Source organism: Tasmannia lanceolata, unplaced genomic scaffold (genome assembly GCF_043159265.1).
Source record: "Tasmannia lanceolata isolate RefF3 unplaced genomic scaffold, GAP_Taslan_0.1 ptg000025l, whole genome shotgun sequence".
Classification (NCBI taxonomy): Eukaryota; Viridiplantae; Streptophyta; class Magnoliopsida; order Canellales; family Winteraceae; genus Tasmannia; species Tasmannia lanceolata.
Window position 1 is genome coordinate 9,357,842 of NW_027518702.1, and position 27,655 is coordinate 9,385,496.

Genomic DNA, 27,655 nt, shown 5'->3' on the forward strand with positions numbered 1-27,655 from the left:
GCAAAAACTGAGTTGGCGATTCCACCATAGGGCTCGAACCCTAGATCTCGACCCGAAGAAAAAGAAGATTGTTGTAGTGTTGCTCTGTTTATCTTCTTTCACGTTTTTCCTTTAGTCCCTGATTTTGTTCTGTTCTTCTCTTCAATGTTCACGGATTTAATGAGAATGAGCCACCGCTTCATATTCTTGTTTTCACGTCCAAGGTGCCTATGTTTTACTGCTTCTCCATTTGTTTCTTGTGTGTCTGTTCTCTTCTAGCAACATCCTCACAAGAAGTCCATGTCTCGGTTAGGAAAAATTCTTATTTTGGTGAAAGGCCCATTTCCATATTTGCTGCTAAATTGGAGGAATATGAAATTGTTTTTTGCTTGAAACTGAGAAGAACCTTGATGCAACTTTTGCTCATCCATTCAATTTTTTTTCTTTCTAGATATCAGAACAGAATGCTTGCTGGGAAGGAAAAACAATTAAAATATGAAAAATAAATAGATAATAATATTTAATGAAGCCCAACCCTTTTTTTTTTTTTGAGTCGAGTCAATGCAGGTAGGGGTGTAAACGGATCAAATTCGAAGCGGATATGGTTATATCCGAATTCGATTTCAGTATACACTATCCGAATTCGGATTCAGAATCGAATTCGACGGATATTTAATATCTATTACAAAATTCTATTCCTGCGGATATTGTTCAAATTCGGATATTATCCGTATCCGTTTATCCGGTAAATTCGAACATTTTGTTGCAGCACTTTATCTTTCTTCTCCTTCTTACTCCTCGAATGAATTTTCCAAACCCTAAAACCAGACCTCTACCTTCTCTTCCCAAAATTAACTCTCAAACCCTAATTTTTTCCTAAAAGGAAAATTTACTTTTCTTTTAGAAACAAAAGATAGTGTGTCATTACTAAAAATAAATATTAATGATATTATTAATCATAAATAAAAAGGATGTACTTCTCGGATTCGGATGTTAAACGGATCGAATATACCATTTACCAGATTCACATCCGCTAAGAGCCGGATTTCTCATAAACGAATTCAGATAATATTCACTTGAAACAGATTCGGATAATATTCGCTTTAAACGGATTCGGATGCGCACGGTAATCGAATTTTCGAATATCCATGTACACCCCTAAATGCAAGTCAGGTTTTACCCGACGCACTAAAATCTCTACAGTATAATGGCATTATAGGAATAGCCCGCCATTAATATTTCACATTTTCACAATACTGTCATAATCTCTTAAATGTTAAATATCATCCATTGTACTTTCTAATCAAATCGATGACAATAACTAAACCCTAACAAACTCCCAAATTAAGCATTCAACTCTGACCTCATACTGAGACCTAAACAAGTGAGACCTTAGGAATCGATCATCATCACAAAGCCGAGAGCACCATATCAATTCTCCATCTAGGCAGAACATCTCAACTCTATTTAGCCTATAAGCTCTAATCCCACACGAGCTAATAGCTTAGATCCTCTATCCACTCCAACACACATTTATCAATTTATCGAGTAAACATGTAGTTTACTAACTTCTCTTTCTAGAATAAGTGTGTTTAACTAAATAAACACATTTAGAAAATATTTCGTAAATCTTCGATAAGAAAACATAAGTGCATGACATGATCATCTGTTCAACTTACTAAGAGTTCCTGGGGGCACGGCACAAGGACCAACTCCTCACAGGGTGACAAGAATAGAGATTAATCTTGTATCTATAGGTAATGGCCTACAACACATATGGTATGATACACAGTCGTGGTGTAATTTTAGAAAGCTCCTAGAAATCTCAAACTAAGTGTCACCCAGTCACATGAGAGATGGTAAGTCCTCTTCTTCATACTGATCACGAGAGGAATCGGAGCAGCATATCACCTACACGTGATCAGCCACATCAATGTGTGAGTAGCAAATTAGCCTGTGGACAATCATTAATAATTACACATTTACTTCCACAGATTAAACAAGCGCAACCACAATCAATAGCATGATAAAAGTAACTTTCATTCAACATGTACAGGTAAAATTGACTAAATGTGTAGGCTCTCAGTCCTTCCGAATAGACACTTATGGGTCCCACTCGTGCATCATTTAACCGATCTGATGATCGTACATCAGATATTGAGAATACCTTGATGCTATAATCTTAATTAGTCCATGGATCCATCAACCCTCATTTAGAGTTTTGTCAAAAAAAAGGATAAAATGTTGGGGTGTTCATTATTCGGTTTTAACCAAATAACCGAACCGAACCGAATTGATTCAGTCGGTTCGGTTTGGTTTTTTGCTAATTCGGTTCGGTTTCGGTTATCTAGGGAAAAAATTTCGGTTAACCGAATGACTGAAATTGACCAAAAATAAACATTATTTTTTCAAAAAATTGTGTATGGGCACTCCGCAGGATGATCCAAACCGTCCATTTGATTTATCACAACTTCAATAGGTTGTGCTTAAAAAACCGTTTCGATAGATTGATCATAGCCCTCCGATCAAACCGTCCAGATAGATTTTTTTTGTCTTTTTATCACTATTTTAATTCGGTTCGGTTCAGTTCGGTTTTCCTAAAATTCGGTTCGGTTTTAGTTTCCGAAATTTGATAACCGAAATTATTTCGGTTATCAAATTTCGGTTATTTCGGTTCGGTTATAACCGATTGAACACCCCTAATAAATGTTGGTTGGTAGTCTTTTATAAGGGGAATCTGTTTCTCACATGAGGTATTCTGATTCCGTCATATTCAGAATGAAATTTTAATTTTAATTTTTAGCATTAACCTTTTTATTTTAATTTTTTTCATACCATTTGCAGGCCAGTGTATCAAATAGGATGCCGATTCCAATTCCTGATTCCACATCATTGCAATGTGGGCCATCCCCAATCGTTCCCAACAGACGGCCAATATCAATCACCAGAAATTTGTACGGTGGTGATCAAGGAGAACTACCATTTTTACTAGTCCGAGGACTACCATACTCCCCCCAGCAACTTTATCCATTCGAGATAAAATTACTAACAAAATTAGATCATTAAGTCCCCCACGTGACAGCTTTTAATCAGTCTTCACCTTACCAAGTCAAGAAAACATTTTCCAGAATTAGCCAAAGAATCCTTATCTTTTATCCTCATAAAGCTCTTTGTACGTGTATATATACAGAAGGGTCTTCTTCTTAGGCTGCTCATTCTGCCATGGCTAAAATCCCTCTACTTTTTTGCTTTTTTCTTTCTTCATTTGCTCTTGTAGATTTTTCTACTGCTGCTCCAAAGAAATTTGTTGGGGTTTATGAGATTAAGAAAGGGGATTTCTCTGTGAATATCACTAATTGGGGAGCTACTGTGATCTCAGTAATTCTTCCTGATTCAAAAGGTATGGATTTTTTTGTGTGAAGTGATATATCACCCCTTTTTTTACTACTCTTTTACATTAGAGGGGGCTGTCCCAAGTTAAAAAAGGGGGTGAATATATCATTTCCCTTTTTGTGGGTATTGTTTATTGAAGATTGGAACTCAAATTTTTTGGTTAAATTTAGGTTTGAATCTTGATTTCTTGTGGGTTTTTGGTGTTGGTTTTGCAGGACATTTGGCTGATATTGCTCTTGGATTTGATTCAGTAATTCCATACATTGTAAGATATGTTCTGTGTCTTGTTTTTTGGCAGCCATGAAATTTTAGTTTGTGAAGTGATGATAGAGGAATATAGAAGGTGGGGGATAGAGAGGGTAAGAAGTGGATTAAAATCAGGGAAAAAATAAATAGCATTTTGATTTTGGATTTTTTTTCCTTGTTTTCAGACTTTTTACACCCTTTCCCCACTCAAACCCTCTCTACTCTATCCCTAAACTAAAATTCCATGGAAAAGTTTTTCATGGCAGCCAAGCATGGGTTTTCTATTCATCATATATGTAGTTGAATTTTGAAAAGAGTCGTCTCTCTACATGTATTAGTCCAAAACTCTGGCGCACTACTGTAGATTTGTTATATTATATTCCTTTACAATAATTTTTATGGGGTTTATATCTTATTGGCCATTATTTTAAACGGGTGTCATTTTCTGTTACAATTACAAGAATGTGTTAACAGCCAGTAAGAAAGTTAAAATATAAAGAGGGGTCTCGTAAAGTCGTAATCATGGTTTTAAATTTCGACCGGTGGGGACCGAAACCGAAATTTCCTAAAATTTGATATTCCGCGAAATACCAAATTTCGGCCGTCTCGTAAAGTCGTAATCATGGTTTTAAATTTCAACCGGTGGGGACCGAAACCAAAATTTCCCGAAATTTGATATTTTGCAAAAAATACATATTTTTAAGCCAAAATTTTGGTATTTTTGGCCGAAATTTCGGTAATTTCGGTCCGAAATTTCGGTAATTTCGGTCCGAAATTTCGGTAATTTCGGCCGTCTCGTAAAGTCGTAATCATGGTTTTAAATTTCAACCGGTGGGGACTGAAACCAAAATTTCCCGAAATTTGATATTTTGCAAAAAATACTTATTTTTCGGCCAAAATTTTGGTATTTTTGGCCGAAATTTCGGTAATTTCGGTCCGATCCGAAATTTCGGCAATTTCGGTCCGAAATTTCGAGAAAATGGCATTTTAAAAAATTAAAATAAATCTCGGCCAAAATTCAGTCCCAAATTTCGAAGCTTAATATGAAATTTCGGATTTCGGTGGGGTCCGAAACCGAAATTTAATGCCATTTCGGTATTTTTGGGCGAAATTTCGAGAAAATGGCATTTTAAAAAAATAAAATAAATCTCGGCCGAAATTCAGTCCCAAATTTCGAAGCTTAATACGAAATTTCGGATTTCGGTGGGGTCCGAAATAGGTACCGAAACCGAAATTTAAAACCTTGGTCGTAATCACAAGGGGTTCAAAATGCCGCCCCATTTTAATAATCATTTATTATGGATTGTTTTTGGAGAAGTGATATATTCGCTCCTTTTTCCACTTGGGCGACCCCCCTCTCGTGTATTTATGAATTATGACTGGGGGGAGGGGATGAATAAATAATTTCCCATTTTTCATATATAATTTGTAGGGTTTTTTATTATCTTTTTTTGAGTAAAAAAATCTATCTTGGTATTTTGGTAAAAAATTGATAACACGACCAAATTTGCTAAATTCACTAAAATAGTAAAATGTGATGACTGTATTTGTAAATTATCAAACTAGAAGACTGTGTTTACAAATAAAATAGAATACTTCTTTTGAAGAAAAAAAATCCCTAATTTGTATTAGGGATACTGGCACTGCCATGTTTTAATAATTGCACAAACTCAGCTTGTATTTTATGTTTTAAATTAACTTCTGAGAGCCTTTTGGGAATTGTATTAACCTTTGACAACTGTATCAATAATTAAAGACAAGACGAGTTAGTGCAATTATTAAAACATGGTAGTGCCAATATCAGTAGCCTTTGTATAAATTTAGTTTTCGTGATCTTTTTATATCTTTTTTTTTTTAACTATTTGAATAAATAGTATCACAAACTGTGGATGTCGATAGCGCGCCATCATTTTCACTAATTTCTTTGAATTTCTAAAATATAATTTCTATGTAGATGCATGATATTTATTTTAGAGGACTGATATCTGCACTAACATATTTTGATATTGGCACTACTCACTTTGTTTTACATTTTTTAATTAGTTTTTAAGGGCTTGTACCATTCTCATGATTCTAAAAACACCCAATCAGAAAAATGTAAAACAAATTGAGTGCTGTCATTATCAAATATGGTAGTGCCGATATCAGCTATCTAATTTGATTAAAGTATATTGATTTTTTTAATTATAATTGCTACTAAAATTTTTTGAATCTCAAAAATGTAATGGCTATATACATAGAGAAAACGGTTCCTACACACGTGTAGATAAGTTATCTACACACTAGCTTAAAATACAGTGGGGGCCACATTATTTGGGTGATCCAAACCATTCATTTTTAAGGCCCTCGCATAGATGGGGTATCCACAAAAAATCAGATTCATAGGATCATCCTAACCATTCGAACTCTGTAGGCAAAAAATGGACTAATTTGTGAAGGTTTAAAGACATCCATTTTACCTCCACAAATCGTAGGGTTGGGATGATCCTATGGATCTGATTTTTTGTAGACAGCCTATCTATGTGAGGGCCTTTAAAATGGATGGCTTGGATCACCCAAACAATGTGGGTCCCCACTGTATTTTAAGCTAGTGTGTAGAGAACTCTCTACACATATGTGTAGGAACCGCTTTCTCATATACATACTGTATATAGTTTTTATTTTTAATTATCATTTCTTTATTTTTATTTTTATTTTTGCAGAATGATACTACGTATTTTGGTGCAATCGTCGGGCGGGTGGCCAATAGAATCGCCGGGGCTCGTTTTAAGTTAAATGGAAAAGAATATAAATTAGTTGCTAATGATGGAAAAAACATGCTTCATGGTACATTTTTTTATCTTATTTTTTGCATTTATTTTTTTCCTTTTTTTTTTTTTTTTACATTTTATTGAGTTTATTTATTTTATATAGGTGGGCACAGAGGATTTAGCAAGGTTATATGGAGTGTAAAAGAGCAAAAGGCTGGAAAGTTTCCATACATTACATTTACTTATAGGAGCTTTGATGGAGAACAAGGTGATTTTCCTTTTCCTTTTTTAAAAAATTTTAGTTTCAGGAGGCTGGTTTTGTCACCCAACATGTTTGATATTCGCACCGCCTCATTTGTACGGTATGGCCCACTCCATAGGATGATCCAAACCGTCCCACTGTTGCGCTACAACGTATATAGGTTATGCCCCAAAAATCATTTCAATAGGATGATCCTAACCCTCCGATCTATAGAGGAACTATTTACTATATGGAAATGACTTTCTGGGCACAACTTATTTACGTTGGGGTCCAGCAAATGGACGGTTTGGATCATCCTATGGAGTGTACCAACCATGCTTTTTGAAACATAACGGCCACACATTATATAAAGGGCGATGATTTTCGCACAAATCTAAGTGAATTATGTGGATGCTTTTTTCATGTTGCAGGGGTGCGAAGTATCCCACAGGGGGTGCTAATTTATCATTGCCCTATATAAAATCTCCATTTATCTATGCTTATGTTAGATTTCATGCATGGAGTAAAGCTAATATGTACCGTGTGGGCATGTGGGACCCCAAATAGAAAGAGGACAACCTTATTAAAACAGGGTGACAACTTTGATGGCTTGAACAATTTGCTAACTATTGACCAATATTTTTACTAATCCTTTTTTAAATGGTAATATTTTATTTGTATTTTAGAAAGATTGTGAGGAATAATTAGTATTTTCACCCTCCCCCTTTCTCAGTAATTCCACCCCACTTTGGTTGTCTTTTCCCAAAAATGAGGGAAAAGACAAATAAAAGAGGTTGAAAATTGGAAATGTAGTCTTCTTTATGAAAAAACAAACAGCTGGGGTGGAAATGCTGAAGAGGGGTGGAAGTATGCACTGCTGTATTTTGATGGGGGGCACTCCTCACTTTATTAATAGTACGGTATGGCCAACGCCATAGGATGATCCAAACCGTTCATTAGATGGGCCACAAGCCTAAATAGGTTGTGCCCCAAAATTTATTTCCGTAGGTTGATCTTAATCCTCCGATCTGATTGTTAGAGGGTTGATCCTAACCCTCTATAGATTGAAGGGTTAGGATCAACCTGTGGAAATAATTTTCGGGGCACAACCTATTTAGGCTGTGGTCCATCTAATGGACGGTTTAGATCATCTTATGGTATGGGCCATACCGTACTTTTAATAAAGTGAGGAGTGCCATCATCAAAATACAGTAGTGCTGATAACATTTATGTATATGCTGTTAAAGTGGGGCCCACCAACTTCTCAATGGCTGGGCTTTCTTTGACGCAAGAGGGGCACAGCTTGATCCAGTGCATTTGAATATACACCAATTGGGTATGCTGTTAAAGTGGGCCCCACCACCTTCTCAATGGCTGGGTCTTCTTGTGACCCTTTTATACTGGTACAGCATGATCTAGGGCACTTTAACAGTGGTGACAGGTGGGTCCCACTTTAACATGAATCATAAAAGAACATTCATTGATAGTTGAATCAAGGTAAGCTTAGCTATGTGATCCAAATTCTTCATTAGGGTGGGATTGATCTTCAGTACTCCTCAAATTGCATGGTTAGGATTGCCTGATCAGTCTTATTTTATTTAATCAACTATGATGATGGGTTCCACCAAAATTAATGGTTAGGATCATGTATATACAAGCCACACATACTGAATTAGAGGTTACGCGAGAAATTGTATGATGTATGGCCTTATAAACCTGTAATTTTCAAAATGTACGGTACGGCCCACACCATAGGATGATCCTAGCCGTCCATTTGTTGGGCCACAACGTAAAAGTTGTACCTGAAAAAATCATTTCCATAGGATGATCCCAACCCTCAAATCTATAGAAGTTTCTACACTGTGCAGTCCCTCTATGGATAGGAGGTTAGGATCATCCTATTGAAATGATTTTTGGGGCACATCCTATATAAATGGACGGTTTGGATCATCCTGTGGAATGGGCCGTACTGTACATTTTTAAAAATACGGGTTTATACCCCCACGCATCATATACTCTCTCAAGGTTACACATTGCAAGTTGTGTGTGAAATGTTTGGTTTTTCGCACTTTATCAGATGATCTTGCTAGTATTAACACAAACTCTCTTAAACTGTGTAGGATTTCCCGGCAATCTCGCCGTTGCCGTGACCTACAAAATCACCGGAGATTACGAATTAAGCGTCACCATGACAGCCAAAGCTCTAAACAAGCCCACCCCAGTGAACCTTGCACAACACACCTACTGGAACCTCGCAGGCCACAATAGTGGTGATATCCTTTCCAACACACTCCAACTCTTCGCCTCTCACTACACGCCGGTGGACAGCGGCCTTATACCCACTGGAAAAATCCTCTCCGTTGAACAGACGCCTTATGATTTCCTTCGGCCCTACAAGATCGGAAGCCGGATTGACAAACTCCCAACCGGGTAGTGTGAAACAACCAATTACTCCTAAACTATGTCACAAATATCGTTCTTTCTTGGCAAGGGAAAATCTCAGGATATGTTATTTTATTTTATTTTTATTTTTTGCTTTTATATCGAGAAAAAAATGATAAAATAAAATTATTTAAAAAATATATAAAAATATCGTGAAATTATCGCTGTAAATGAAAATATCACTATATTTTTAAATTCTAGGGATTATTTCGGGATTTTGACGTTTTATCAAAATGTCACAATAAAATTGATATATTTTGAAAATATCAGAGATAGTTGTGAGTTGTGACCTGTGACATAGCTCCAAAAGCTTAAGATGTTAGAGTTTGTGTTATTCATGCATGCACGTGCAGGCTATAAAAAGAGTGGGGCCCACATGTTTTGGGTGATCCAAACCATTTATTTCTTGGGCCGAAATCCAAGTTAATTCGTCGGATTTCGATCAAAATTTAAAACCATGGCTGTGGGGCAATAGCCCATGTGAAACAAGCAATTGCTCCAAAAGCTTAAGCTGTTAGAGTGTTCTTTAATCATTTATACTTCAACAGGTACGACATTAACTACGTGCTTGATGTCTCCCACCCGGATCACCACGGTATGAAGAAGACGGCAATGGTGAAGGATAACAAGTCTGGTAGATCAATGGAGCTTTGGAGTAACCAACCAGGGGTGCAGTTTTACACTGGCAACTTTTTGAAGGATGTTGTGGGGAAAGGTGGGTATGTTTATGGGCCTCATGATGGACTTTGTTTAGAGACTCAAGGGTTTCCTGACTCTGTAAATCACCCTAACTTCCCTTCTCAGATTGTGAATCCAGGGAAGGTTTACAGGCATGACATGTTGTTTAAGTTTTCATTTTAGTAGGAATTGAAAAAAATGCAAGGGGTGATGTGGGGTTTTCTGTTGGAAGAGTTTGGTATTTAACTTCTCAGTTCTTGCTCATGATTTTGCAAGTTACACGAAGAGAATTCTGATGTAATTCAAACAAGCTACATTGGTTATCTAATTATGTTGTTAATCTTCAATGAATGTATTTTGATCTTTTGTCCGTCTTTAAGTAGATGGAAAATTCTCAATAGAGGATATACATTTTATATTTAAATTTAGGGTGCTGATATATTTACATGAACCTGCATGATATTTTGTTGAATATTATGAGCAGCATCCCTCTTGTTAGATGAGAATCCCACGTCTTAGGATAAATTAAAATCAGGTCTGTTTGGTTTTACAAGAATTGATTGTGAGTCCAAAACCCGATTATTAGACTCAAATTTACATTTAATTTTCGGTCCAATAATCAGTTTTGGATGCACAATTGGTTTTCAAATTCCAAAACAAACCTGGCTAAGTATTTTGGTTGGTTTCGGAGTGCCATGACATCTACCAGCGGTGTTTAGTTGCATGTTTTGACTTCAAACTACTAGTAGACTACTTTACCTTGTGTCTTCCTTATCTACTCCAATGGGTGTGTTTGGTTGCATGAAAGCTAAGAAGTCAGGGATTTTGCTTCGCAATTGGGTGCCATGTCAGCAAAATTCCCTGTTTAGTTGCAAATATAAAATTCAACTTGTTGGAGACTCCATGAGACGTCATTCGTGTCCCCTCTTTATAACATCCAAGCCAAAATCCATAAAAAAGGATGGAATTTTTGCTTGAAATTCCAACCCAACCCACCTTTAAATCTCTCAACCCTAACATAACTCGTTGGACCACCCGATTTTCCATATCGGGTCCGATTTGGGTTGGTAAGAGGGAAATAGGAAACGTTAAAAAAAAATGTATATTGTTACAGGTTAGGTCAGATTCGGGTCTTATGTCGAAGGCCCCAACCTTAACCCTACTCCAAATTAAATCAGGTTGGCTTTTCCCAGCCCAATTCAAGGGAAGGGCAACCGAACCAGATCCAAAGTCGGGTTAAACAAGTCGGGTTCGGAGATCCGAAGTCAGGTTAAAGAAGTCGGGTTCGGATTGGGCTGTACCGGACCCAAGTTGCACCCCTAGTGGCATTACCCTGCCATGTAGGGCTGATTAGGGCTGTTCTCGAAGTGAACAGAGGATAGCAAGCCTATCCAAGGATAAAATAAACCCTATCTTGCTATCCCCACACCTAAAATAAACATGTTAAGTACCTTATCGATACGCCAAAAGCTCTAGAGCTGATGGAACGCATTAGGCAAGGCCCTTTAAACCTGTCCCATACCAGGCTGAGTCCCACCCAGTTCCATCCCTAGACAGGCCCCCACTTATGATCACAACATACCACCACGCTTCCGCACCCGCAGTCCTCAGCGGCCCACTATGCGATGGCTTTCACTCTAGCTTTTTTCCAGGTAGCCTTTTTCATAGGTCGCCCCTTCTGTGACTCGAACACGGGGCACGGTAGCTGCTCTGATACCAAATGTTAGGTACCTTGCCGATGCGTCAAAAGCTAGGCAAGGCCCTTTAAACCTGTCACATACCAGGCTGGGTCCCTCCCAGTCCCATACCTAGGCCGGCCCCTACTTAGGACCGTAACAAAACCCTAGCTTAACTCAGTAACACCACACGGCGTACATTAGCGACGACCGCTAGCGAATTTCCGACTACATTTTTTCTAAAACAGAGGGAGGAGATCGCGTCTCAGAGTATTTGGACCCTCCGATGGAAAAATTAGACGGTCATGATCTCATTCACGACCTCCAGTCTCGCCTCCAATCTCTCCACAACAGAGTAGCGGTAAAAACCCTACCACTTTCTTCCTCAAGCGTGTCTTTATCATTTTAAATTTTCTGAATTAGGGTTTTGCTTTCTTGAATTTTTTTTTTATTTGTAATTTTTTTTTATTGTTTGTGTGGTTACTGAAAAAATCAGGAATTGGAGCTTGAGAATGCAAAATTGTTATCTCGGATTGTGAATTGCCGTTGTAATAAGGTTTGAATTTCTTCATTTACTTTTTTTTTTGGAAGAAAAATAGTTTCTTTCTAAGTACAAATTAGTATATCTACTGATATTGGCACTACATTTTTTATAATTGCACTAGCTCATCCTGTCTTTTATTATTTAGATAGCTCATCTTGTCTTTCTTTTTTTCGGAAGAAAAATAGTTTCTTTCTAAGTTGGATTGAGTTTTCATTAACACAAGAGCATACGAAACTACAATTTAGTATGGCTACTGATATTGGCACTACATTGTTTTGATAATTGCTCTAACTCAACTTGTCTTTTATTGTTTAAACAGCTGTCAATGGTTATTACTGTTTTCAAAAAGCTCTTAGAAGCCAATTATAACAGAAAAGACAAGCTGAGTTTGTGCAATTATCAAAACATGGTAGTGCAAATATCAGTAGCCGGTATCTAATTATTCTGTTAAAATTTTGCAATCTACGGTTCTAAATATAAGAGACAGTTCAGTCAATTGCAATAAGAAAACAGAAAATAAAATAAAATAATGAACTTCAATTCATCAAAGAACTGCATGAATTTTGTCCAAGCTTGATTTAGGGCACGGATATTGGCACTGTCATGTTTTTATAATTGCACTAAATCACCTTGTCTTTTATTATTTAACCAGTTGTCAATGTTATTAAAATTCCCAAAAAGCTGTCAGAAGCCAATTAAAAAGAAAAGATAAGTTGAGTAAGTGCAATTATTATTTTTTGAATGTCTGCAAGAATTTAATTAACAGAACAGGAAAACTGAGTTAGTGCAATTATTAAAACATGGTAGTTTTTTTTTTGTGTTTAAAATTGGGAAAAACGACAAAAGTAAAATTATTTAAAAATATATAAAAGTATATAAATTAAAAAAAAAGGATAAAATAAAAAATATTCTGATATTATCACGGTAGATGAAAATATCACAGTTTTTTTTAATTCTCAGGATTATTTCGGGATTTTGTCATTTGATCAAAATGTTGCAATGAAATCGCTACATTTTGAAAATCTTGGAGATATTTGTTACATAGTGCCCATATCAGTTGCCTTGATTTATATAAGAATTTATACAAGTTCTTTTGATGCAGATCGAGGATAAAGTAATTCGAAAAAATACTACTGCTAAGGGTGATGACACAGGGCAATCCAGCTGCGGATTTTCTTTCATCAGTAGTGATAATCTGGTTGAAGATAACAGGCAGTTGAGCGTAGTAGGTGATGTACTGCCATCCATTTTGGTCCAAGAAAGTTCTAAGAATGAAAGAGATGAAAATGTATGCCAGAAGGATGGATTTGGAAATGGTTTACACCACGAAAAACCCGGTCAATATAAGAAGGAAAAATCAAGAGAGAGAATGCCAGGTTACTTTCAACGCTATGTTTGAATTATAAAATTTTCACACTATATTTATAGGGAAGTGATGTCGGCACACCATGTTTTGATAATTGCTGTAATTCATCTTGTCTTTTATTATTGAAAGATCTGTCAAAGGTTATTCCTGTTCCCAAAAAGCTCTCACAAGCCAATTAAAAATAAAAGACAAGCAGAGTTTGTGTAATTATTATTAAAACATGGTAGTGCCAAACTGCCAATATCATTAGCCTATTTATACTGAAAAATCTGCTAGTATTTGCATGCTTTGGATTATCATTAACTTCAGGTGATGCAACTTGTTCAATGGGCATTACTCATCTACTGTGAATATACTGTGTCATTCATGTATTATTGAATTTATATCCTGTGCTTATAGCAACACTGTTAACATATGGAAGGGTGTGAACGAAATAAGTAGCGGTTTGAAATTTTGAACGACTGCTGCTGATATGATACAAAGTTACAAACATTAAAGTTCGAACTAGTGTTTAAATAGATTGCTATTTTTTTCTATTGATTCTTAAGTTAACATCTTATGAGAAATTAAATATCAAGAGCCTGTCCTCGATCGTGTTTGATTGTGTTCCCTAGGTCCTTGGCACTCAGCCAGCATGGCTGCTGTATTTTTTGTTTTACTACTGGTCCCTCTCTTTGTATTCTATAATCTGTTTCTTAAATCCCTTTACTTAGGATCATGTTATATACGGATTATGGGAAGTTTCCAAGATGAAGAATAAACATCTTCTTCTTCATCTATTTTTTTAATTTGTTACATAAGATGGGTTCAGGCTTACCTTGGGTTGTGGAATATAGATAAATTGAATGCACTGTTACATGGTCTATATAAATGATATAGGAGGAATTCTTTTTTTTTTTTTGATGAGTAGGAGGAATTCTTTGTAATTGCTTGTACGTATATAAATATTTATAAGTTGTTAGGTATAATATTTTATGCACTTTGTCTTAGTGTTTCGAATAAAGAAGTTGTGAGGTTGACTGGAACTCGTCATTCTTAGGGTTTTGCCCTATTTGCTCCTTTCTCTATTTTCTTTGGTTTTGCATGGTTGACATTGGGATGGAAAAAGCAAAAAAGTGTTTCTTCTTTTTCTCTTTTACAATATTATACCTCAAATGCTTTAACTCCTTATACCATTTCCTATTGGCATATTAAACTATTACACCGTCTTTAAATCCTTTTTTTTTGGTAAACTAGCAAATTAACTTTTGTTCAGCCTCATCTGATACTTGCATGTTCAGAATTAGTTGTAGATAACATTTCTTTAAATGGGGTTCAGCTCTGAGATTTTGAAGGCGATTTTTAGGCGATTTTGGAGCTCCCTCCCTAGGTCGATGGAAACCCTAGGGAGGGAGGCGTTTTTCTTCCCTATTTCTCTCTCTCTCTCTTCCCTATTTTGTCTCTCTATCTCTCTCGTCTCTCTCTCCCTCACTCCTCTCTCTCTCTTCCCTATCTCGTTTCTCTCTCTTCCCTATTTCGTCTCTCTCTCTCTCTCTCTCCTGTCTCTCCCTCTCTTCCCTTTTTCGTCTCTCTCTCGTCTCTTCCGTCTCTCCCTCTCTCTTTTCTTGATATCTCTTTCTCCCCTATCTTCTTTTCGTTCACTTTTCTGATCTCTTCCTGTTCTCTCTCTTTCTACTTTTTCTACTCCCCCTCTTTCTTTTGCTCTGGTCTCCATCTCTCTTAGATCTTTCCTATCTTTTGATCTTTCCCTTTCTCTCCCTTGATGGGCAAGGGAGGTGTTAGTGGCCGGATAATGCCTGGAGTTGGGTAGATCTTGCAGGGGATGCAGCAATGGTGTCTGGAGGTGCAAAATGGCCGGATCTGGGTCCGAGTGGGCCGGATTTATTGGGGAAAGGATCGGATCTGGGCTGGGTGGATGGAGAAAGTGGGTTGATGAGTTGTCGGAAGTGGTGGACGTGGCAAGAGTGTGAAAAAGAGTGGCCGGATTCAGGGGAAAAAAAGAAAGAGGTTGGATATTGAGGATAAAGATGGGTTTTGACCGTAGAAGGGTAGGATTAGGATGAACAATGGTGGGCTCTAGGATTAGGTGAAACTAAGAGTAGGATTAGAATTTTAGGTTCTGGTGAAGCTGAAGGGGAAGAAGTTAGGGTAAAAATTAGGGTTTTTGGCTTCATGGTTTAATGGAGATCCCCCGGAACGGGCGGTGGCGCAAGGTGGAGGCCGCCGATGATCGGATTTGATGGATTGGCTATCTTGCACGGTTAGAGGCGCACAGTAGCTTTAGGCCTTTGGATGGGATTTTTAAAATTTGAATTAGCCGGCTAGAAAGTGGTGGAGCAGTCTGAGTGACATGGCAAATCACAGCTATGATTTGATGGGGTCCACAAATATGGCACTTTCAAATGAGACCATTATGCAATGTAAAGGAATGGAAGGGGGAATGGTGAAGGCATTTTCAGCTGCGGTAGTAGATGAAGAATTCGAAAGGAAAGTGAAATAGGTATTCGGCCGGGTGGCAACGCATGGAAATGTAAAACTCGTTGTATTGGTTGACCCAGAAGATGATTTTTTTGGCTTTTTACTGGTCTAGGAGCAGACTCGTTGCCACCCTTAATTGATTCTATGTAATGCAAGTAGGGACCCCTGGTCCCCAATGTAATCTTCATAGTATCAATGAAATTGTCAATTTTCAAAAAAAATAAAATAATAATAACATTTCTTTAAATGAGCTTCTATTCTTCTTCTAGCAATATAAACTAAATGACTCGTGGCTGCAATAACATTTAAATATTTATTCTTACTGTATGAAACATGATGGCAACATGAAGCATTACAATTTGGGTTATTTTTTGTACAGGTTGCAACTTGAGGACCATGCACCACCATGCCAAGAGATATGTTGCTCTGAAAATCATGTATTTTGGTCAGAGGTATGTCTGTTTTTTCGAAATGGAGAGACATATCTTTAGTTTAGTGTATTTTATTACCTACTCAATCTGTACAAATACAACTGTACAACCTACTGATACCCAAAAACAGAAACTAATGCATATCTACGTGATTGCTGTAATAAATAGGCTCATTATATTAGATAGGTGAGTGCTTAAATTGCCTATACTTCAATTGGGTTAGTGGCATAGCTGATGTCCCCTCTTGGGTTGAACATTTTCTGTCTGCAGAAGTGCAAGTTTTTCTTCACTACCCTTGGTATATTACGTGTATTAAACTCTGAATTGCTTTTATGCTTATTGGACTCTGTGTTAACGATTGGGTGTGTGTGTGTGTGTGGTATTACGATGGTATTACAATTATATCACGATATTTTAATTTTTTTTCTTAATTTATATGTTTTTAAATAATTTTATTTTATCATTTTTTCCCGATATAAACCCAAAAAAATAAATAATCTATCCTGAGATTTTCCCTTGCTGAGAAATTCCCGAGAACAATATTTGTGACAGCTTGTTTGTCTTTGAAATGCTTGGCATGGAATTAAAAGTCTTCAGATTCTTGTGCAAGTTTGATCTCCTTTTTCTATTTGTGAAATAATTGTGAAACATCTTATGTATTCTGGAAAATATAGAATGCAGGTCTAAATTCATCTCACAGAAACTTAGTGTATAGAATAATTTGAAATCTCAGGTATTCTGCATCATCTCAGGTATCCCAGTTTCAAGTCTTGTGATCAAGCTAGATGTAGGGTTTTGTTGGAAGCTATGATTAAAGAAGAGAAATGCACAGTTGCCTCCTTGCTTGGGTTACACTAATCTTTTTGACCCGTTACCATAGTTGTTCACATATAAAGATGTGTTTTTTACACACTCCATTCATTGTGTAAGTGAATAAGGTGAAGGCTTCATAATGATGTATGCTTTATTTATAGGTTTTATGGTTTTGCTTCAGAAGCACAAATGGATCCAACTATTGAGGTGTGTCTCTCCCTCCTCTTCCAATAATATGAGTAATTTGATTAGAGGGTTTTCTTTAAATGTTTTTTTTTTGGAAATAATTAAATGTTATTTAATTCAAGAAACACAACTGCAGTGACACATTATCCAGCTGGGGATTTGGTGTTGCTTTCGTTAGTCTGTTTTGGATATTTTCTTTTTTATATTCTTTTGGTTTTGTGTAGTCCGAAATATTCAAGGCACTTGCAAAGGCAAGGCTTTCAGCCAGTGACAAGGCGGAGGTACAATACTCAAGGTGTGGTAGAACAGACAAAGGGGTTTCCTCCATCGGGCAGGTAAATTGATTTCAAAAGCACCATTTTGCTTCATTTCTAATTCTAGTTCTTGATGCTGGATTAACTTCAGGCATAACCATTTTGTTTTTTGTTACCCCAATCCATTTCGGAAGTTCGATTTGTCCTTCATATGGAGGAAATGTTGAATCATTGATGTTGTTATTTAATTAGAGTTTGAATTGGCGATGTTTCCTTGTCTATTTAACACTTGAGAACGCACTATAAAAAACAATGTTTCCAAAGGTTCTTGTGGTAAACACCTCAAGGTCTAAATACGGGAGAAGTGCACAAATAACCTTGGTTACTATCATTTGGATTGTACTCTTCATAGGTGAGGTATGGCTCCACTCCTCTAAAAAGTAATCGAAGGATATCCTGTTTGTTTATTTTCTTGAGTTTTTCTCTCTGCCATATGGGGATCATCCTTCACAAGTATCTTAAAGGGGGCTAAATATGATGTTGGTGCCCATCATCATTATTATTATTATTTTTGGATGGTACCCGTCAGGCCATCATTAGTTATATCGGAAGTGATTTAAGTCTTTTTAAGGTATTGAAGTCACTTTATGTCCTTTTATTTTAAGTCACTTGAGTGTTTTTTTGTAATAAAGGTGGAGCCCATCATTCCTTCGACTTTCTTAAGCAGTAGGACCTTATTTCATGGTGTTTAGAGGTGGGTTCCTATTTTAGTGGGGTTTTATGTGGGGACTTTCTAGAGTTATGGTTTTAAATTTAAGAGGTCCACATGTTAGTGTTAAGTCGTAGGAAAGAGGGATTGAGCCTCTAGCTCAATATTCAAGGCTTTGTGCTTAAACCTGGTCAGAGGTTCGATCCCAGCTTTACATCATCTCTGTTTTTTGCGGTTCTAAGAATTTAATGTTTCCACGAGATATTATTTTTTATTTTCATAATACTAAAGGCTAGAAATACACATTTGAAACCCAAGATCAATTGGATTTTAGTCTATTTCTACTTCATCGAAAATCAAATCTTAGTTAGCTCTGCGTAAATTTTTGTATCAGAGCTACAAGAACTAGTTTTTCTTCCCCTTTGATCATGCATCAATTTTTTGTATCAGATCCTAGGTTCTTGTGCCTACTCAAAGTGGCAGGATTTTTAAAGAGAAGTTACATTGCATCATTCGTTCTTATTTAAGTGTGTTCTATGCGGGACCTATCTAGAGTTTGGGTTTTAAGTTAAACATGGTCCACATGTTAAAGTGTTATGCCAGAGGGATGTCTCTAGAATCACAAGTGGGAGGTCTATATATTGTAAATGCCTTAGGGCCATCGACTTATGAATGAAAAGAGAAAACCCTTGCGCAACTTGTATGTGATATCCTCTCCTTCAATCTTGGTGTGATGCCTAGATCAACCCTAGTGGTGTGATGCCCTAGGATGCCTTTGTGTGATGCCTTCATGGTTCTATCTTCTTTTACTCTTATATAAAAGATATTTCTCCATCTTTATCTTATTCCATTCTTATTCTCATCTCTAAACCGTGTTTGTTTTTTGCGATTCTAGGGTTTTAACGTTCTAGTGGGATATTGTTTTTTATTTTGATCATACTAAAGGCTAGAAATATGCCTTTGAAACCCTAGATTGTTGGATTTTATAGGTTTCCACATCATTGAAAATCAAAACTTAGTTTTCCCTAGTTATGCATCACTTCCCCTTCAATATGTTAGGAAGTTAGTCTAAGCAGATATTGAAACAAAGAAAAGGGAAAAGTTTTCATCGCCGCCCGAGATCTTGTGAACTTCTTGCATGGAAGGGGTTCTTCGGAATCTCCCTTGATTTTCATTTTATGTCTTCAAATGAATTCAGATCCCTGAGTTGCGCCAATTTCTTCGGAAGTTCCCTTGATTTTCTTTGCATGCGTTCAAATGAATTCATATCCATGAGTTGCACTTATTCACATCACTGAGGAGGAAAATATTTATAGGGTATTTTTGTAAATTCATTTGTTTTTAGTTTCTTAATAGTATAGGTGTTATTGGTGAGCTGTTGTTGGCACTTTGAAGTGTACAAGTTACATCTGATGATGTGACATAAAATACTCAGCCATAAATTTGAACTTCTTCTATATGGTATCCTTTAAATTATGATTTCATAATTTACATGCCTTTTAACTGTTGATATTTTGGTATGTGTCATAGTTTTGTTTCATATCATTTTCCATTAGTGATATGTACACGTTCCTTCATTTTTTTAACATTTTTCTTATCCTTTTATAATTTTATGCCTTTTCTTTTAAAGTAGAAGATTTTGAGACATGCACATCAGAGGCTGCTTCTTATAACAGAGCATGCTTTGGTTTGATCTTCACCTTGAGAAACACTGATAAGAAATTTTTTTCGCAGGTTATTTCTCTATTTTTACGATCAAATCTTAAGGACACTAATGGGAATCTAAATTGCAAGGACATTGCACCAAAAGAACTATGCGGTTAGCCATAGTGACAACCTCTTCTTATTTGCTGAGTTTTCTCTATCATTAATTTTTGAACCAACATATTAATTAGTTTTATTGGTAAACAATTAGACAGAACTTCTTACTAGAATTTAATTATTTGTTATTCTGGTTGTTTTTGAAAAGAAGTATTCAAACAAGGTTTCCTGTAGTTTTAGACACTCAATCTTTCTGCCCATATTTATGTGAATAACTTATGTGAATTATCAATTATCTACTATTTCCAATAATGTTTGCATTAACCGCAAGTGGAGATAGGAATTCTATTACGTAATTGCAGTTGAATCTCAGATTTGTTAATTCTGTGTCACTGATTTCTCTCTCAGACGAAGAAATTGATTATGTGAAAGTGCTGAACAGAGTCCTTCCAAAAGATATCCAGGTCATAGGCTGGTGTCCGGTTCCTATTGATTTCCATGCAAGGTTATATAATCTTTTTAATTGCTTTTTTTCTGTGCCCCAAAAAATATTTAATAAATATGAAGTCTGCAAAAATCTATTCATGGCCTTGCTTGTTTAAAAATAAATGTCTAAGCATCCAAAGTGCAGAGACCTTTCCGCTGGATTTTAGGAAATACAATAAATTATAAATAATGTGATGTATGTTTTGTTTCTGCGACCTTCGTCCCTTTGATAGGCTGACTTTAGTTGGATTGTCTGTTTGTTTAGAGTTGAATCTTTTCATGGTTGGAGAAAATAACAGTGTGAAGTAGATGTTGGTTTTCCATAACCCTTGGTGGTTTCTTTTGATTTTTCTCACAAAGGCTAGAGGACTTAGTTCTGTTAAAATTTGAGATCCAATGGCTTACTTAGAGGAGAACATTCAATGAATAGTGGCAGTGGGGGAGTCGCTGTCACTAGTTGGTTAGGAGGTTCTTCATTGTCTCAAGATTTTCCGAGCCCTTACAGGAATTGTAACGGCAGGAATGTTAAGTTTCCCAATTGTTATGAAAGGTTTTCTTTATTTATTTATTTTGTCTGTGTGTGTGTGTGTGTTGTGTGTGTTGGGGGGGGGGCACCCTCATTTTTTTCGGATGTCTTCATTTTTAATTCTATCTAACCTTGTGTGGCCGCACATCCATCTAAGCATTCGCTTCTCCGCTACACTCATCTTATGCACATGTTGCTTCTTGTCGTACAACGTGGCTGGCCTCACAACTGTCTTATAAAACTTTCCCTTCAACTTGGTAGGTATTTTACGGTTGCATAGAACTTCTGAAGAATGCTTCCACTTCAACCAACCTGCTCTTATTTTGTGGCTAACGTCCTCTTCAATCTCTCCTTCCTTATGTAGGACTGAACCAAGATAGCGAAAGATATCCCTCTTCGGTAACTCCTGTCCAGTCATATTTACTACATCCTCGCCTCGTCTCCTTACATTACTAAAGTTACACTCCATATACTCTGTCTTTGTCTTACTCAGTCTAAAACATTTGGATTCCGAAGTAGTTCTCCATAACTCTTAGCATTAACTCCTGCTTTGGTTTCATCAATTAATATTATGTCATCTGCAAATAACATACACCACGGCACCTCGTCCTGGATACCCTCCATAAGTTCATCCATAACTAGATCTTTTCTACATTTCATGTCTTTCCATAACATACATCCATCTTAAATAGAAAAAAAGAAAGAATCTACATTTCATGTCTCTCCTAGATCTTTTCTGCTTCAGATTGCAATCTATGGTGATATGACATTGCTTGTATCTAGAATAGTTAGCTCGGTCGAACACAAATTCAGTTTTTTTAATTCTTCTTGCACCTGTGTACTATTTTTAGATGACTAATGTGAATGTGATGTATCTGTAGCAATGGAACTGAGTTTTCCTGCAACTGTTAAGGGGCTGTTTGGATACGTGGATTCTAGAATCCAGGTTTTAGTTTGAAAGCGGTGTAGATTTTACAATCCATTATCCTGGATTTTAAGTAAGAAATCCAGGTTTTAGAAATCTCTCCCCCATCCTAAGATTTCTAAAACCTGGAAACACGGGACGATCTCCTGCTCTCTCGCTCGAAAGAAGGGCGAGAAATCAGAAAACGACAGACGGTCTCCTTCTCTTGTCTCCTATTAAGGATTTTGAGGAAATCCAATATTCTAAAATCCGTGTATCCAAACGACCCCTTACTGTTTCCAGTGGACAATGGGATGTGTGAAGTTTTACCAGATTTTCAACGTAAAAAATTATTTGAAATCGATGTGACTATTATTGGCTTATCAAATTGCAGGTTTAGCTGTATGAGCAGGGAATATAAGTACCTTTTCTGGAAGGGGAATCTGGATACATCGGTATTCACATCTCTATTGCATGTGATTCAGCATATTTCTGTGCTTCCTTTTTTTTTTCAATAAATAGTAAACTTCCTTGTATTTCTTGGCTGTATTCTTCATCAGGCAATGGAGTTAGCTGGTAAGAAATTTGTCGGGGAACATGACTTCAGGAACTTCTGTAAAATGGATGCAGTGAATGTGCACAATTACAGGCGGAAAATCACATTGTTTGAAATTTCTTCTTGCAATAAAAGGTCAATAAATGCTCCTTAAAGGAATTCCATGTTATGTGACCTGTTCATATGTCCTATATTTATTATATGTTTCAAAAGATGCTGGAGTTTTCTTGTTCTATCATTTGAGTTAGTTTGATTGGACATCCTAACATGGTTGACAGTTTGTAGCAATAGGACATTCCTTTCCATTGAAGGTTAGTAAGCACTAAGTAGGGTTTTTTTTTTTCACTTCGACATTCATTGTCGTTTGCAATTTTGCATTTCTCATTGTGTGAAAAATAGATGCCAGCTTTTATACAAAGGATCTAGAATTTCGTCCATTATATGTTAGAATCTTTAGATCTCCAACGGCGTTGACATCAGCAAAGAGCCCATGTGACCGTATTAAACAAGTCAGCCTCCACCCCCAGTTTCCCCACAAAAAAAAGCTTAATGAGGATGCAAAGACCACAAAAAAGGCATTCGCTTCGGATTTATTGGAATAGATGCATTGATTCCTTTTTAAACAACTAGGTTTTGTAAAATTTTATTGTTGGAGAGAATTTACTCCACTAAAAGCCATGATGGCTGTCAGTGTTTGTAGTTTTCCTAGGTGTCCACCATAATACGTCAGCATAGCCTTAAATGGTGTAAGCACCGATGGCTTGATTCCTGGTGATGAGCACCGATTGCTTGATTCTTGATGGTGATAATTTTCATGCAAGCACTTGTCTGAGCTAGTTTCTTTTGTGTAATGTGTGGATGAAGTCCACTTTTTAAGAGGATATTTTTGCAACTTGATTCTCAAATTTAGAAGGATGGTGCTATTTATTTATCTTTTTCTGTATTGTTTCACAGGTCTAGCGGCGAAGAAATATGGGCAGTGATAATTAAAGGTAGTGCTTTTTTATGGCACCAAGTCCGATGCATTGTTGCCGTGCTGTTTATGATTGGTGAAGGTCTTGAATCTCCTAGTGTGCGTACACGATATCCTTATTTTATCTGACTGGTTTCGACTTTCTACAGATTTGTCACCACGTAATTTATCAGGCCACTATATGTTGCTTCATTCATTCCATTGGTTATATTTATTCTTCTGATAATTATGGAAAACTTGAAATAATGTTGAGCAGGAAAGAAAACACGTTGCACCTATTTTAGAATTCACTATTAAATTGTTGATCCACTGGTCTGATGATATTGTGGAATTATAATTCTTGTGGGCTTCAACTCAAGTAAAACCTTGGTTAGGTAGGCTTTGTTATTTTGAATTGTCAGGTTCATAAATACAAATGGCAAAAGAGTAATTCTTGTGGGCTGTTTATTCTGCTTCCCTGATTGAATTGCATTGCATTCTGTTCTTGTAGTAGAAATGTTCCTTGACCTCCATCAGGAACTTATAGAGATGGACAAAGAAGTGCAAGAGAGTAATCTCATAGCTTTTTAGTCCAATGCTTGAGTTGAGGTCACCATTTGTTCCATAGGCTTGTTGACAGGTGGTCTAGTTGGCCTGAGAGCTTTATTTTTCCTTGGGATGTGGTTGTTTTGTTATATTTTTAATTTTTCAATAACCGGAATGAAACCTTCCCCTAGAAAAAAAAACAAAAAAAAGAATAAAAAATCTTTATTGGTCCCTCATGTTGTCATTGTATTTCCCTTTTCTCGTTTCCTTTAGAGGAAGTTTTGTGAGTTTCCAATGTCAAACTCCGACGCTTTCGATGTATGAGCAATATCTAACCTCTTTTATCATTTTGGTTCTATCTGCCTACTATGAGAGAGTGTTGAATATGATGTAGGTTATAGATGCATTACTGGACATTAACAGGACTCCTAGAAAACCGCAGTACATCATGGCATCTGAGCTTCCATTGATTCTTCAATCATGTGAATTTGAAGGTCTCAACTTTGTCTGTTCATCAGGTATTTTTGTAAATTTATGTCATTATCAGCCTTAATTTCTTTATATGACGTAGCAACTGTGACTTAAAGTTCATGATTATTTTCGAATAATGCACTTCAACATCTCTTTGGATAGGATAGGATAGGATGGTAGAAAATGATCCACGTAGAAGAACCCAACTGGAACCAGGATTAGAGCCGGGTAGATTCCTTTTTCTTCATAAATTTTTTCTAAAGGATTCATTTAGCCGACCCCAACTAGTTTGGGACAAAGGCTTTGTTGAGTTGAGTTGAGCACTTCAACATCTGGTGCATTTTTTCAAATATTTTCTTGATATACTTCATGTGAGAAATCGCATCTTGATTTATATGATGTAGCAACTGTGACTTAAAGTTCATGATTACTTTCGAATAATGCACTTCAACATCTGGTGCATTTTTTCAAATATTTTCTTGATATACTTCATGCGAGAAATCGCATCTTGAGGATCCTCATCTCAATTCAGTTGGAGGAATATTCTGAACTAACATGGTTTTGTAACATTTTCCATGGAATGTTTACAATGGAAATGGCTATTACCCATTGACCTGTGTTGGTTCCTATGTACATGGGTTTTGTGGTATTTGGTCTTTTCCTCTTTATTCTGTCTGTACGTTGTTTAAGTTAGGGGGCAACTCAGGTCGGGTAGCGTCGGGTTGAGTCCTACCCAAACCCGACCCGAGGAACCCCTTTTTTTCTAACCCGAACCTGAACCCAACCCGAGTTTTTAAGCTTACGAAAAAGGAAATTGATAAAAAAAAATTTCGAGTTTCACTCTGGTCGGGTTGCCCAAGCCCTCAACCCGAACCCGAACCAGGCCCAAATTTTTTTCAGGTTCAACCGGACGGGTTCGGGTTGAACCCGACCCAAGTTACACCCCTAGTTTAAGTCACTTAAGTGACTAAACGTGTATCGTGGGGACCCAAGTTGCACCCCTAGTTTAAGTCACTTTAAGTGACTAAACGTGTATAGTGGGCCCACTAGGGATTTGCACAGAACCTAAGTAATATAGTTTGTGGGATAGTTTTTTTTCTAACCATGGACCACTTTCCCCAACCTCATAAACTCTACTCTCTTCTCTCTCTTCATCTCTTCTTCCATCCTTGCTTCTTCTGGTTTCTTCGTTTTTAATCTAGTTGATGTTCTATATTTATAACACTTTTAGATATTGATTGCTCTGTAGATCAGCTGCACAAAAAGGAATTTTGGTACTCAGGACTGTAAATTACAATTCAAGTATATCTGTGTAATCTACTTTTCAATGACATAGTTGGTGATATTTTGTACAGATGCAGGGCAAGCTTTACATGAGCACTTGAAGAGAGAATTCCAAACTTTTATGCTGCAAGCCACCATCTTTCAAGAGGCGCTTAGTAGCTTGCCTATACCTGGTACATATAACAAAATATCATCTTTATCTTGACAGACAATGCTTTGCCTTTTTCAAGATGCAAGCTTCTTCAAATTGCAGGTGGAAGTACCTTGCAGGACGGCAAGAAGAAAAGAGTCCATGTTCCTCTCATGTCGCGTCCCACTGAGCGTGAGTTCTTTGTCTTAAATCCGACATTAATGAAACTGTAGTTTTAAATTTCGGCTGAAATCCGAAATGTCAGCCGAAATATTTCGTTGTCGGTTTGGACCGACACCAGAAGTACATTGAATCGGTTTTTTACAGGATTTTGGAAAATTTTGGGCTATTGCTGAAATTTTGACCGAAATTTCCACATAAAATTTGTAAATTTTCACCGAAATTTTTAAAAATGGCGATTTTTTACCGAATTTTACATGATTTCAGCCGAAATTGCCACCAAAACCAAAATATTTCGATTTCGGTGGTGGCCAAAACTGACACCCAAACTGAAATTTAGATCCTTGAATGAAACTAGAGACACATTTCATGTTTCCTTACAGAAATCTTGTGTTTGTATGAAATTGAAGTTCCATTGTATGTCTTCCCAAGTGTAAATGGTTTCATTTTGATTTCTCCTGCTTTAACTGTTTCCAGCATCATACGAAGAGAGACGGGCAAAATTGAATATGAATGCTAATAGTAGGAGCTCCATGGCTTCATCACCTAAACCATCAAATGAAGTGAGCTAATGAAATTCAGCTCTCATTGAATGCTTACTAGATTTTGGTGAGTTAATAATGTGCATTTCTATTTGTTTTTTTTTGTTTATTTATCATTCTGTTCACTCTTTAGGATCCTACACCTAATTATAATTATGTTATCTGTTTTATGAAGCTTCTGCAAATTGAGATCTGTACATAAAATTATATCTGTTTTATGAGTCGCTGCGGTTTGAAGTATCAAATAAGATTAAATAAAATCCCAAATCATTTTGTTCAGAAAATAAAAACTTTTCCTGCTTTTCCATTGTTTTTTTTTTCAACACATGAAAAAAGAGTAATTTGAACTACTACAGTTACAAGTTTTATTACATGGTCTTATCCTCTACATAAGTCATGTCTTACTATTCTAAAAGTAATTCACTATTTTCAAAGTGTAAAGAAGAAGGGGGGGCACTCGTGTAAAAAAATATTACCAGAAAAAACTGGTGAACAGCGTGACAAAATAATTTCTAAGAATAGCTTATCCAGGGATTCTCATAACAAGGTATATGCTCTTACACTCATTATAGTGTTGAGGCATGATGGTCAAGTCTAAAGAATAGCTTATCCAAGGATTCTAATAACAAGGTATATGCTCTTACACTCATTATAGTGTCGAGGCATGATAGTCAAGTCTAAGAATAGCTTATCCAAGGATTCTAATAACAAGGTATATGCTCTTACACTGAGGATTGTCTAACTTGGTGTCTTTGGTTGCACAAAAGCCGGGATGGCTTAGGGGTTTTTCTTGGCATTTGGGTGCCATGTCAGCAAATAGTGTTTTGTTGCCAACATAGCATTGAAATCCCTTATGACTCCCAGGGATATCTGGTTAATCATTGCATGTCTGCTTAAATATCACCCTTGTCCCCTCCCTATAATATCGAAGCCCGAAACGACAAAAAAAAAGGTGGAAGTAGTGTTTGGTTACGACCTCCTTTCTCTCTTATTTCTCTATATTGGTAATGAAACCCCTATTACTACTCTACGAGGTTGGCAACCAAACACTAATCACTATTCTCTGAGGTAAGTTCTTGGCAAATCCAATGCTCTTCTCCTCCCTGTTGACTACTTACCACTATTCTGTGA

At 36.6% G+C, this 27,655-nt stretch overlaps 2 protein-coding genes across 3 annotated transcripts; both read left to right on the plus strand.

Moving 5' to 3' along the window:
• Window positions 1-3,153: 3,153 nt before the first annotated feature.
• LOC143857783 (uncharacterized) lies at window positions 3,154-10,099 on the plus strand. Its single transcript, XM_077368265.1, has 6 exons — window positions 3,154-3,379; window positions 3,588-3,637; window positions 6,321-6,444; window positions 6,532-6,636; window positions 8,730-9,039; window positions 9,600-10,099. The coding sequence occupies exons 1-6, from the start codon at window positions 3,202-3,204 to the stop codon at window positions 9,910-9,912; spliced, it is 1,080 nt and encodes a 359-aa protein (XP_077224380.1). The 5' UTR covers window positions 3,154-3,201; the 3' UTR covers window positions 9,913-10,099.
• Window positions 10,100-11,530: 1,431 nt separating this feature from the next.
• Window positions 11,531-26,745, plus strand: LOC143857713 (Pseudouridine synthase family protein). 2 transcript variants are annotated; one of them, XM_077368162.1, is made up of 15 exons: window positions 11,534-11,766; window positions 11,902-11,961; window positions 13,052-13,325; window positions 16,173-16,245; window positions 17,199-17,244; window positions 17,448-17,558; window positions 19,921-20,005; window positions 20,356-20,452; window positions 22,258-22,318; window positions 22,424-22,554; window positions 23,374-23,491; window positions 24,312-24,435; window positions 25,744-25,845; window positions 25,926-25,994; window positions 26,460-26,745. In XM_077368162.1, the coding sequence occupies exons 1-15, from the start codon at window positions 11,692-11,694 to the stop codon at window positions 26,552-26,554; spliced, it is 1,521 nt and encodes a 506-aa protein (XP_077224277.1). In that variant the 5' UTR covers window positions 11,534-11,691; the 3' UTR covers window positions 26,555-26,745. The 2 variants fall into 2 exon arrangements, with proteins under 2 accessions (XP_077224278.1, XP_077224277.1); XM_077368163.1 differs by lacking the exon at window positions 24,312-24,435 and having other exon boundaries at window positions 11,531-11,766; window positions 23,374-23,411.
• Window positions 26,746-27,655: the final 910 nt, after the last annotated feature.

Bases quoted from the DNA above. Each gene is read 5' to 3' on its own strand.
- LOC143857783 (XM_077368265.1), top strand. From the start codon at position 3,202: ATGGCTAAAATCCCTCTACTTTTTTGCTTTTTTCTTTCTTCATTTGCT. The intron at 3,638-6,320 runs GTAAGATATGTT...TTATTTTTGCAG, and splicing joins ATTCAGTAATTCCATACATT to AATGATACTACGTATTTTGG. The intron at 6,445-6,531 runs GTACATTTTTTT...TATTTTATATAG, and splicing joins TGGAAAAAACATGCTTCATG to GTGGGCACAGAGGATTTAGC.
- LOC143857713 (XM_077368162.1), top strand. From the start codon at position 11,692: ATGGAAAAATTAGACGGTCATGATCTCATTCACGACCTCCAGTCTCGC. The intron at 20,006-20,355 runs GTTAGCCATAGT...TTTCTCTCTCAG, and splicing joins TGCACCAAAAGAACTATGCG to ACGAAGAAATTGATTATGTG. The intron at 24,436-25,743 runs GTATTTTTGTAA...TATTTTGTACAG, and splicing joins CAACTTTGTCTGTTCATCAG to ATGCAGGGCAAGCTTTACAT.